The sequence below is a fragment of the Nanorana parkeri genome, unplaced genomic scaffold (assembly GCF_000935625.1).
Source record: "Nanorana parkeri isolate BGI_ZX_2015 unplaced genomic scaffold, ASM93562v1 scaffold1410, whole genome shotgun sequence".
Lineage (NCBI taxonomy): Eukaryota > Metazoa > Chordata > Amphibia > Anura > Dicroglossidae > Nanorana > Nanorana parkeri.
Genome location: NW_017307678.1, coordinates 171,849 through 184,296, shown reverse-complemented (window position 1 = coordinate 184,296; position 12,448 = coordinate 171,849). Strand labels below are relative to the sequence as shown.

The window sequence follows — 12,448 nt, the reverse complement described above, 5'->3', positions numbered from 1 at the left end:
TTACTTTCATCTGCCTCCCAATCCAGTGGGCTCCTTTTAGTAAGAAGCTCATGCTTGATTGTACTCATAAAGGGATCTTATTTGCACCAATAACACTAGAAAAAAAATCAGTCTTTCACTGCTGAAGAAATATTTGATCCCAAAGTCATAATTTTCCCTTTTTTGCCCCCCTTCAATAAATCCACACAGGCGACGGTGGAAAAAAAAAAGAGCAAAGTTGTTCCCTGGGCAGTGATTCACTAACTTTGCTGGAAAAAAAAACTAGGGAAAGCAAGCAACACACATTGGCAGATTTAAGGCATTTTCAGCGTCTGCTCCATGTGTTTAGACCATTAAGTGGATGGGGCAAGGAAAAGGGATGGGACTGCACTGCAACTTCTGCCTTGTCTATCTGTTCTTGTGTATCCTGTCATGTAAGATCAGCACAGGTAGGTTCAAAGCTTATGTTTGGTGTCAGTGTGTGTACTCATGTCTAGTGCAACTGCATCCTGTCTGCCCACATAGACAACTGACGATCCAGAACTATGGATCATTCATTGCTCCAGATCATCTTTATTTTTTTTATCTTTACCCAATGGCACTGAATCTTTCTTGCAATGTTTGTCTTTTAAGTAATTACAGTAGCTTTTGTGCCGGCAGCATCACTGTGATTTACAGACTGGGAACTGTTTGATGTTGAAACAGATCTATGTCAGGGTCAAGTGTACCTAACACAAACTGGAGACATTCTTAGAACTCTGTTAAATTCCTCTCTAGTCGTAACAGATTTCTACACTAATGTTTCTGAATAATATACTTTTCACCATTTTTTATGTATTTTGTTTTATGTTATACCCCCTATTGTTTACATAATGTAAGCTCTGAAAATGCAATGTAACTATAACCAGTTGTAGAATGTATCATCTAGCCATTATCACAACAAATAAAACCCTGTAAATGTTCAGATTTCAAGGTAGGCATGCCCATACAGGGTTTTTGCTGAAGGCAAATGACACACAGGTCAGCTAGCTGTGATAGAATCAATATGTTCTCAATGAACTAATGAATGAAACTCCTGCTGATTTTATAAAATTTTCTTAATGGTGTCAAGTTTTTAAGGGAGGGATGACAAATTATTGAGTTATACTTATCTGCCTGCAGATAGTAGGCTGAAGGCTGCTTATGCCAGATTCAAACATTTGTGGGTTACATAATCAGACAATAGGTAATGTGCAAAGTGCAATAACCCCTAGCAACCATTCAGAGCCATATTCATATTGAAATGAAATCTGACTAGTTGCTAGATATTACTGCCTTGTTGATATCATCATTGCCCTTTGCACTGTCATAATTTAGTTGAATACATGATTTCACTTAATATTTTAAAATTTGATTTAAAGTATTTTTTGATGGGACATTTAACATTATTGCAGTGCATTCATTATATGAATGCATTTTATATATAGATTTGTAAATGCTCCCTCTAGGGGCTTCTGTAAATCAGGAGGTGTAGTCAGCCTTCCTGCAGAGACACGTGTGGGTTGCTATAGAGGGTCTGAGTTACTAAAGAGTAAAGTGTATACAAACATTCAGTCATATGCAGAGCAATTTAAAACAAACTAAGCTTCTCTTGGCTATAACTGGGAATTTGATGTAAACACATATTTATTTATTCAATTAATTTCACCTCATTTCACACCTAATATAATGATACCATGCCCATACTGATACTCAAGAGAGCAACAGCAAACATAACCATACACTTGTAGACCTGAATGATGGAGACTCTTTCTGTGCAACTAACAGGCCCAAAGGAACCATTGTAGACCATCCATGGTGATGGTCAAATATGATAAGAAGGTGCTGATCTCCAATTTATATAGGGGCAATAGAATCAGCCATTTGGGAACCACACAGAAATACATATGCAGCCCTCAAAGGATGGTATCTTCCATATCACATGAGTATATAACCATCAACCAGGAAGATCAATGGCAGATGAAACATATGCCAGTGCAAACATTTCAAAGATGAGCATTTGTTTCATATAATGTGAATGGGAATTTCAAAGTGCAGTCACTGCATACCACTACTGTGCAGGAAGCATAGTCACAATGTTTAAGAGCCACTATGGCTTTCCCTATCTACTGTGCATACTCTGAACAGAGCACCCCAGTATGTAGCTGATTACATTCACAAGTATGCCTTAAACAAAAATCTTTAAAAGACTAGATTCCCTTTAAAAGAAACAACTTTAAATTCTAGAAATCAAATACATTTTTTGTATTTGATTGTAGATGCTTGCATATAATATATAAAACTGATATGAAACAATAAAAACACCTGTATTAATTGATCGTAACTACCTTTCAAGAACAATATGTTAATTTATGTTTTTATTGTACAGTTAAATGGTTGCAATCACTGTGGATTCAAGAATTAAGTTTTCTTTCAAGCTCTTTTGTAGGCAATATTTTTTTTTAAATATACAGTATGTACTGTAAAAGCTGAGAAGACAATTTCGTTTCCCGTTATTAGCGGTTCAGTATAATCAAATAGCTTATTGTGTCTATGATATAATTATTGGTGTCGGGGACTTTTGTTTTTGATATTTGGTTTGAATGGACATACAGTAAGTACTAAAGGGGTTACTGTGGTGCCATTAACACCATTTGAAAATCATACTTCCGGTGGCCAAGTTGTAACATAGATTTACAAGGTGCTGGTTTAAAGTATTATAGGGCCTGGGGCAAAGATAGTGTGTTCCAATTTCACATTTCAGAACAAAATTATGAATTAGGTAATAAGATCTTTTGAGTACTCATCATGAATATGACTGGGTTCAATGCATGACCTGATGACTTCATCTATACTGTAATTTCTTGGCTGAATGTGAGGGCAACATTTATCTAGTTATGTGTGCTCAACAGGATCCATAACAAGCAAAGCAACTATACTATGGGTTGCTGGTGTACCCATATGATTATACAGTGCAAGTAGAATTTGAATGTGCCTGGTTTTCTCAGATGCATGGGTACATATTAACTATTGTGGTCACCAAGGACTTGAATGATTGTCTTTTTGACCCATGATCATAGAAAACACAGTCATTGAATAAGTAAAGCAGTTATCTTGCAATGACTGCTTAATCATTTAGTCTAATAATGTGTTACCAAAACACATGTATGTTAGACTGGTAATAAAACAAATGAATATGTATAAGGTTAAAGTTTATATGCTGAAATTTAATGGAAAAACTTGAGGCTACCTAGTTGCCTGATGTCTAGGCTAGAACAACTGTAGACATGCCATTTCAGTCTCCGATGGAGCACTAAATGTGTTCAAAAAACTTGAATAGTTTACATTTTTTTTCAAAAATGTAGTAGTAATAGAATGTACCAATATATGGGAAACAAGATAGTGTATACAATGTTAATTTTAGCATATTTGCATTGCCACCTTATGTTCCATAAAGCCAAGCAAAGGCTTAAAGGCTTAGAGGTTTTTCTGTATTTGTTTTCTAATTTTAAGATTTAAAATGTATGCTTTAAGGTTAAATCAGTCACCCTGTAAAAGGTACCCGCAGGATGTTATGTCTTAATGCTTTTTTTAACAACATACATTTGAAAGAAACAAGCATTCCCAAAAGAACATAATTGAAAATTCCTCTAGACTGGTTTTCTGAGAGAACTCAATGGAACTCAATCATGTGTTAACATCCACATGTCCACATTTCCTCAGTAGCATATGTTAGCATTCACCCCTTGGACTGTAAAGTGCATAACTACTATTATTATTAATATAACCCTTATTCTTCTGACACGATGGTTCAGAACCCCTTCCAGAATTCACAAATTCCGGCCATCTGTGGAGTGATAGATGCTCCTCTACACCCTTATTAAGCTATTTTTTTTACCCCAGTCACCTTCCGGGGTTTCCTCCTTTTCTAGTCAGGTATTCTGTTTTCCCCTCTGGGGTTTTTTTTTCTTTCTTACTCCTGTCCTGGTCTCCCTCAGTGGTTTGCTTATCTCCATAGTTGCTGTGCCGAAAGGACACGCCCCCTCTCTCTCTCTCTCTGGGCTCTCTCCTAATGTTTTTGGATCCCCATGAGGGGACCCCTGGGTCCTGTTCATCCTTTTTTTCCTCCATATGCTTTGTCCTGGTGTAGTTGTAGCACCTGGACCATGGGAGCCACACCACTTTCTGCAAAATATATTTATATGTTTATGGGTTTATTTGTTTAAAAAAATACTTCACAGTATTTAGATCCATTGTATGGAATTACCTATTATTATTATTATTATTATTACATTCTGTATCCCTCTATGGCATGTTACCTCCTAGTGCTTTTATTTAATCTAGAATTTATAAATAAAGAATTGAAAAAAAACAGCCCTTAATAAAAAATATTACCAATCATCATTTGGGATGCGCCGAAATTTCAGCCGCTGAAACATGCAGCTGAAAATAAGGTGCATCTCTGGCTTCTCTCCTCCCCACTGGGCACCAGTCCCCTCCGATCCCCACTGCTTTCCCCCACCTGTGTCAGCAGAGGCAGCCAAGATCTGAGTGGACACAAACCGGCATCCAGCGGGGAGGAGAGAAGCTTTCAGAAGGTCGTGCAGGGCAGTGCGGGGAGGAGACAACTCTCAGGATGCTGAGCATGGTGGTCCAGGGAGGAGAGAGCTTTCAGCTGTCACTGGAGGCCAAGCTCTCTTCCTGCACCGTCCCACTCGGCCTCCTGTGACAGGCGGGGGAGTCAGGGTGGGGTGCGGGTTACAAGCACTCAATGATCAGAACTGATCGCTGAGTGTTTGTAAAAAAATTGAGGCAAAGTATTCTTACTATGTTCCCAATTAAAAAAGTAGAGGAAGTGCTCTACTTCACTTCCTGTTCATTCATGATTGTGGACATAGTAACTCCTCAGTTTATGAATTAACAGGAGAACTCAGTATAAAGGCTTCCTGTTCATTGATGACAGGGGCTGCAGAAAAAGAGATTTAGGCCCTCAATCTCTTTTACTATTTTAAAAGGGAAATATCAGGGGTCTGTTTAGACCCTGATATTTCCCCAAAGCCCCTAACAGTAAAGTGAAAAAAATAATAATGAAAATAAAATAGTTTTAAAATAATTTAAAAAAAATTTAAAAAGGTTGGGAAAAAAAGTAATTTTCAGTTTTGGCCTGACAAATTTTTTATTTTCGGATTCGTTTTCTGTTTAAAAATTTCATTTTGTTGCATCCTTACTCATCATTGTTTGTCTGGGCAAAATATAAGCAAAAAACCCCCCAATATAATTAGTACATGTTTACAATACATGCACATTTCGCAATGTTTTTTCATTTTTAAAATGGTACAAGAACAGAGACATACCTGCTGATCTGACAGAAAATAATTTCTTACACCGCACTTACTCATCTCAGTCTCATACTCAGAAATCATTAACTAGATTGCACAGCCGCGTGGCCAGGCCTACACAGGCACGCTATACTTTCCATTTATTCCCATAGATCTTCCAAGTATGAGCTCATACTCAGAAGCTCCATAGGGATGAATGGCTCCATAGGAATTATTTTGATTACAGAGTAAATTCGCAAATGCAAGACTGGGATGGTTGTTGGGAGAGGGGGGCTACATGAAGGTGCAGTTACAATTAAAGCATGGTTTCCTATAGTTTTTGGCTTAATATACCTTTTCAGAATATGTTCATTGGATATAAGGCACATACTGTACCATAAGTGGTTCTTTTTTTTTAATACCTGTTGTTACCATCCTTTAGGATCCATTTGCATCTCTAACACCATAACTTTGTGTTTGTGAACCTATGAACCTCCTAAAAAAGCAACTTACTACTATGCCATGCAAGAATAAAAATAACTTTTAGGCTAGTTCAGTAAGGGAAAGCAAAGCACAATGATGGTTTCATAAAGTTTAATAACATGGTTAGTCACTGAAGGGTGAAAAGTTTGGAGAAGTGAACCATCTAGGACAAAATAGTTGATTTGGAAAAAAGTCTCTAATTCAGCTCACTTTCCAGTTCAGCTATGTTGTCCTAGATCCTGCCTTCTCCAAATTCTTCACCCTTTTGTGAATAACCCAGATGATGTCTATTCTGGTTAAAGTTTACTGTTGTCAGATCAGTTATGAGATGATCCCTGATGAATCCCTGTGGGTTTTTGCTTTCGCATGTACATTTTTCTCTGCCCTGCCTCACAAAATAGGAACATTAAATTCAACTTACAGAGGACCTCTACTGTGGACCTGTACTGTGGCAAGCAGAGGGCAAAAGACTAGTTACTAGTATTGCCTGTAGGTTGCTCATCTTTTGCACATTAAATGATTTATAATGCATTGTTCCATACTGTGTCTCTGTGTGGAGGTGGTCAAAATGGTAGAGGAGCAGGACTTTGCTTCCTCATGTCCAAGCTGCTCCTTTAATGGCTGGTGATCTGATGATCACTAGGTTAATGACTAAGAAGCAGCAGGGGATCTGGAGGAAGCACAGATCTGCAGAATGAATGAAGCACAGTCAGGTAGATCTTTGCACTGCAGGTCTTCAGGGCCTGTTCAAGAAGAACTGTGAGCAACGCAATAGTGACATTAACAAATCTTGTGAGACTAGGGGGTTGATTTACTAACCTTATAAACACGCCACAAACAAGTATACACCTCTGTAGTGTGTTCCCTCCCAGCATGATCTATTGGTGGAATCTAGACACCTTTGTAGTGTGTACACACCCAGCAGGTGTGTTGTGCAAAGCCCTGCATGAATGGCAAGGTGATGTTGTGTAAATTAGCTCTACATTGTGTTGCTTGCGTTGATGAATGCAGGAATGTAAATGTCTGAGCTAACCATTTTTGTCTAAACTGTGAAGCAGCATTATATATGCATCATGTGCATACATTTTCCATATATGGCATTAGTGGAAATATGCTTTTAGAGACTTTTTGGATGATAAATACGTTTTGCTGTGTAAAAATCACACGCACCTAGTGCGTGCGTGTGTTTAGGTTAGTAAATCACCCCCTAGCTGTCAGAGGTAGCAGTGCCTTAAATAATCTTACACTGCAGATATACAGCTTTGTGGCTCAAGGCAGAGGAGTGCCTAGATACAGTCACATGTCAGAAATTGCACTGACATTTTTCAGGGGTATTTTATTAGGCAAAATTAACCTTTGCATATATATTTCCTGTAAGATAGCAAATCTTCACTTTTTAAGCATAGGTTGACTTGGATGAAAGACGTTTGACAGAAATAGTTGATTATATAGATTGTGCTGTGTGTTGCAGTGTGGAAGGCAGAATAGTAGATGAAGACCTTTATTAACAGGTTTAGGTTTAACCACCATCTTTATAGATACTCTGTTTCTGTTGAATTAATATTTATTTTGGTTTAGTTTTATTTGAACATGTACATTATCTTTTAAATTACATAGTGTCCTTTTATTATATTTAAGGTCTTGTCTTGCCCTTCCAATGGGATGAGGAATCAGAGGTGGTATTTCCAACAGTCTGGGGCTCTCAGGAATTGAGACAAGTACGAGAAGGAAGAAAGAATGTTGTGGTGCTGGAAATTCCTGAATCTTATAGAAACCACAGTACTGAGGATCTGTCTTTACCAAATAACCAAGCTGTCAGTTCGAGAGAGGTACGATCTGTATCCTCTTCATCTGCTCCGACTTTCCTTCACCACCAAATGGATCAAGAAGAAGAGCAATATTATGAACATGATTCTCATGAGTTTTATCATTTTTCTCCGTTTCCCTGGTTTTCCGGAAAAAATAATATAAATACATCTCCTCCAAGTACGTCATCATCGCTTTCAGATGATCCCCAGGACAAGCCCACTAGTTCCTCACAGCAATCGGTGGATAGTAGTGGAAAGATGAAAATAAAGATCTCTGCCTTTGGGAGAGACTTCTATTTACTACTGAAGAAGGATAATCGCTTTTTATCTCCAGGATTTGTGGTTGAGGAAAGAAGGAGGGAGAAGAGGGAGTCGCTAAATACTGGAGATACAGACAGGAACTGTTACTATAGTGGTACTGTTCTCCGCTATCATGGCTCCTTTGCTTCCTTCAGCACTTGTGGTGGATTGGTAAGTCTATGGTGTTAGTAAGTACAATCCATAATTATGATTAAATACCAACTGAAGGAAACTGGTGAAATAATTTTCAAACTGTGCTTTCTAGAGAAATTTCATTTAACACATTCCGTTTAAAATACTTTGAGGTTTATCTTCTTTGCAGTCAAACTGGACAGGGTTTTCTGGGTAGTACGGCATCCTGTTGCCACTGCTTCAGTAATATGCAGCCTTCCTCCACCATTACTAAATATCTATTAGAGACGTGTGGCACAGCAATGCCTGTGTTCTGGTCCGATCACAAAAAATAGTACATGCAATATTTTTTGCAATTGCTCCAGACTGGAACATGGGCATTACTGTGCCACGCGTTCTGGTGTGGGTGATCGCACTGCGGGTGTGGGGGAGATATCTCTGAGGTGCCATTGAACGCAGGGAGGCTTCCACTATGCGTTCCAGTGCGTTCCAGCATGATTAGTGGAGATGGTGTGAACTGGCCCTAAATGTAATGCTTCTTGTAGACTGCTGTGAGGATAGGGCAAGGAATAAAACATTATTTCTATCTTAATTATATGGGGCAAGCATAATTACAATGGAAAGCGACATTAGTGAGCAAAGTCTAGAAACCCTGGAAGAACTACAGGCTCATATCAAGGGGTTTCCACCCCGGGAAAGAACCAGATTATGGGCAACCAGAGGATTTTACCCAGAGTGCCCTGACATACTCAAGCAATAACGGATTAAGAATAAAAATAATAAATAGTTTGCTTTACCTGTATATATATTTTCATAATATTGCTTTGTGGTTTAAATGGAGTATACATTTAAGACATGACTCGTTGTTCCTTTACTTAGAAACAGTAACATTGTCTATATATATAATAGCTACTGTATATATGCCTTTGTTCATACTCAAGCAATAACGGATTAATAATAAAAATAATAAATAGTTTGCTTTACCTGTATATATATACAGGCTATATAGAGGCTATATAGAGGCTATATAGAGGTAACTAGAGGCTATATAGAGGCTATATAGAGGTAACTATGGGCATTTTTTTCAAATTGGTATATATTATCACAGCTGTTCAAGTAAGCTGAATGCCAAGCAGATGAGTAGATATGAAATGTAAATGCAAGTACCTAAATCTGACTTGATTTCAGCCTCTTGGAATTCCTTACGTAGTAGTACTCAGATTGGGAGAGGGAAGAACAGGCCTAACATCCAATTACATAACCTGCATGCACATGTGCTGACCAGGGAGTTGCTGGGAAGTGGATGGGGGAGGAGGAGCTCATTGGTGTGCTGTTACACTTGTACTGCGCAATCACAGGCTGGGGGTAGATACTTCACTTAGAAATACTGTATAACTGCAGTTATTAAAAAAAGTCACTAACCCAGCTGAAAGGCTGTATACATCAAAGGACTGGAGGAATTAAATTACAAATCCTCTGAGATAAAACAGCTCACTTGTTTGTATCTCAGTGGTGTTCTTAGCAATTTGCCTGGAGTTTAGCTTTAGAGGTGAAAACCCCTTTAACTTTAATAAAAGCAGCAGCAGCAACAACAGCAAACATTCAGCTGCATTTAGTAATCAACAAACTGTTGCTATCTTTGATATTGCACATAGTTTTCTCGCCATTTAATAATCATCAGTAATGATCCTGTATATGTGGATCCTGCATGTCTAGACACATGCATTTTTAGCCTTTTCTCTACAAATGACACACTTGCACATGTGAAGCATGCCTGGAAAGCATCACTGAAGAGCAGGGGCTGACTGGCAACTTTTAGCCCAGGGGGCAAGTACAACCCAGAGGCCCATGGTGCGGCAACTTGGTCCCCCTCCTGCTCTGCCTCTTCCCCGGCTTCTCTTCTAATACATTCATCCCCGATTTCTGGGGACAGTCCCCAGATTGAGGAGCATCCCCATACAAATTATGTCCCCGGGAACATAAAATAATACATTTTTTTTTTTTAAATACTCACCTGATCGACCGCCAAGCAACACAGAGGCCCGGGGGGCAATTGCCACCCTGCCCCGCAGCCCAGTCCGCCCCTGCTGAAGAGTAAGATAAGACCATGTAACTTATTCCAGTGCTCGCTGCCAACTACGATGATTTCAAAATGCTCTTTGCTTCCATTACTGGATTTTTCTGTTTTGTTGAGTTCATTGCCTTAGTTATGACAGATATATTTCCTAAAAAATAAGCTTGGTGCCACTGGTTCTCTGCATTATCACCAACCTTTATCATATGTTTTGATCAACATTGACTGCCGATCTACTGGATACTTTTGGTTTGACACTTTTATTGCAGGGCTTTCAAAGAAGAACAAGTCTGCAAAATATAATCTCTGCACAGGGGGTATGCTTAAACAACAGAATGGAAATCAAGAATAATTTTAATATAGAACATAAGTATAAACACAAATAAGCTTTTCTAGTTGCCTAACATTGTATTGTTAGTGCCATATTGGTAATAAACAGGCTGCAGCATGCAATGCACCAAGCAGTGCCTTTAGCTGTCCTCTCAAGCCACCCCACATTTTGTGATACTCTGTTATGCAAATTTCAGTATTACATGGAAGTGGGAAGGATGGGCTGTCCCTTTCAGATACTGCACCCTCCTTTTAGCCCATCACTGTTTCTGGCCAATAGGACGATGTCAGAGGTGGATGTGTATATAGAATTGTATTAGATCTAATAGATGGTACATGTCTAAAAGATTTAAAGTTGAGGATAGGTTGACATGTACACTAAATGATTTACATATTCTGAACGAGCATTAACAGCACTTTATACAAGCCCTTATTAATCTCTGTATATATATAGTGTTATGTGAAGAAAGTTGACAACACAGGCAGTGAAATCTTAGCTCTTCTCCTATTACTTTTTTCTAGCAAAAGTGTCCCTGTTCCCTGAATGAGCTGAATACAAAAGGATATACTGTATAACTGCATTGGAGGAGAGCACAGAAGAGAGGCAGCGGGTGCTGAGGCATGCATCAGTGCAAAGGCAGCAAGTCACAGAGATGGGTGTTGGTGTAGAGGAGAGTGAAATGGGGCACATAGGAGAATAAGGGGGTCATGGGCAGTTGTGAGAGTGGGGGTGGATGTGGAGATGTGTCAGCTGTAACTCCAGAAGTGGGAGAGTTGGCAGTGTGAGCTGCCAGGCCACAGATTACAGTGCCTTTGTAACCTTCAGCAGAAGATGGAAAGTAGGGAGGTGGGTTGTGCTGATGGGCCAGAAAATAGAAGGTCATGTCCCATTGCAGCATAGACTTACCTGCTGCAGAGAGCACACAGAAGTGCTTCCCGCTGGAAATGTCTGTTGTAGACAGCGTTGGTCTATATTAAAACACTGATGCTACATGCATAGTAGTCATACAGTGTTATTAACTTCCTGATACTGAGGCTTATTCCAAAGACACTACTCGCCCTCCCCCCAGAGTGGACCTGGCATTTAGTAGCAGTGCTGCTGATCCTCTCTAATATGCAGATACCAGCAATCAGCTCCCAGCAAAGGAAGTCTCCCATCACTAATAACTTATTTGTGGCTCCTACGTGTTACACCTACTAAAGAGAGCTACAAGAGAGTTATTAGCGAAGGAAGGTTTTCTGTGCCAGGTGCTGATTGCTGGTATGTGTTACAAGGAGATCAGCAGCACTTTCACTAAATGCTGGGTCTTGAACCCCCTGCCTGTACATGTACAGTAGAACCTCATTGATTTCTCTGGGTCTCCCATGCCCAGAGTAGTCGATGGATCTAACCTACTGCACACAGGCAGGGGAAGTAGAAGGCCCACCAGGCACTGATAAAAATTGCAGCAGAATACTGGTGGATTTGGGGCAAAAACTGTCTGAGTATACAAAAGGGAAACGGTAGGTGAGATCAGCACAGTGTGAGGGGTAGTGAAGGGTGGGGAAACATTCATAAAATGCTGTTTGAAAGCTTCCTTGATGCTGAGAGCCGCTGACCCGGGCTCGGGTCCGCAGAGGGGACAACAGAGCCCGGGATTAGCGGCAACAGCTGTGGAGGGGGCGCACACTGCTGAGCACTATACAAGCAATCGAGTGGCTATAGATCCGTCGAACGCTTGTATATGTAACAACCATTACTGGATTACTGGATATTTACCCCTTATCAGTGTGTTTTGTTCATGCATGCGCAAGGGGGCATGCACAAAGCAGAAAGAAAAAGCCATATATTTACAGCATCCCGCTGGAAGGAGCTTGCCGTCCGTCCGTTTATTTACAACGGGCGGACGGCAAGTAGTTAATATCTATAGTCTGGGAACAAGTGCACTTTTATGGGAATGGCGTACTATAAAAAGTAAGTGAAGTACACGAATAGAGAAATTCAAGGAAATTAGACAAAGAGAAAA

General features: G+C 39.6%; 1 protein-coding gene across 1 annotated transcript in view; it reads left to right on the top strand.

Annotated features, from left to right (window-relative positions):
* Positions 1 to 340: 340 nt before the first annotated feature.
* LOC108798122 (A disintegrin and metalloproteinase with thrombospondin motifs 19-like) overlaps positions 341 to 12,448 on the top strand; it is a gene marked incomplete at its 3' end in the record, with an annotated part of 178,172 nt that continues 166,064 nt past the window's right edge. Inside the window, exons 1-2 of the mRNA XM_018569844.1 lie at positions 341 to 428; positions 7,437 to 8,077. Of these exons, the coding sequence (XP_018425346.1) occupies positions 341 to 428; positions 7,437 to 8,077 (729 nt within the window). The remainder of the gene's footprint in view (positions 429 to 7,436; positions 8,078 to 12,448) is intronic.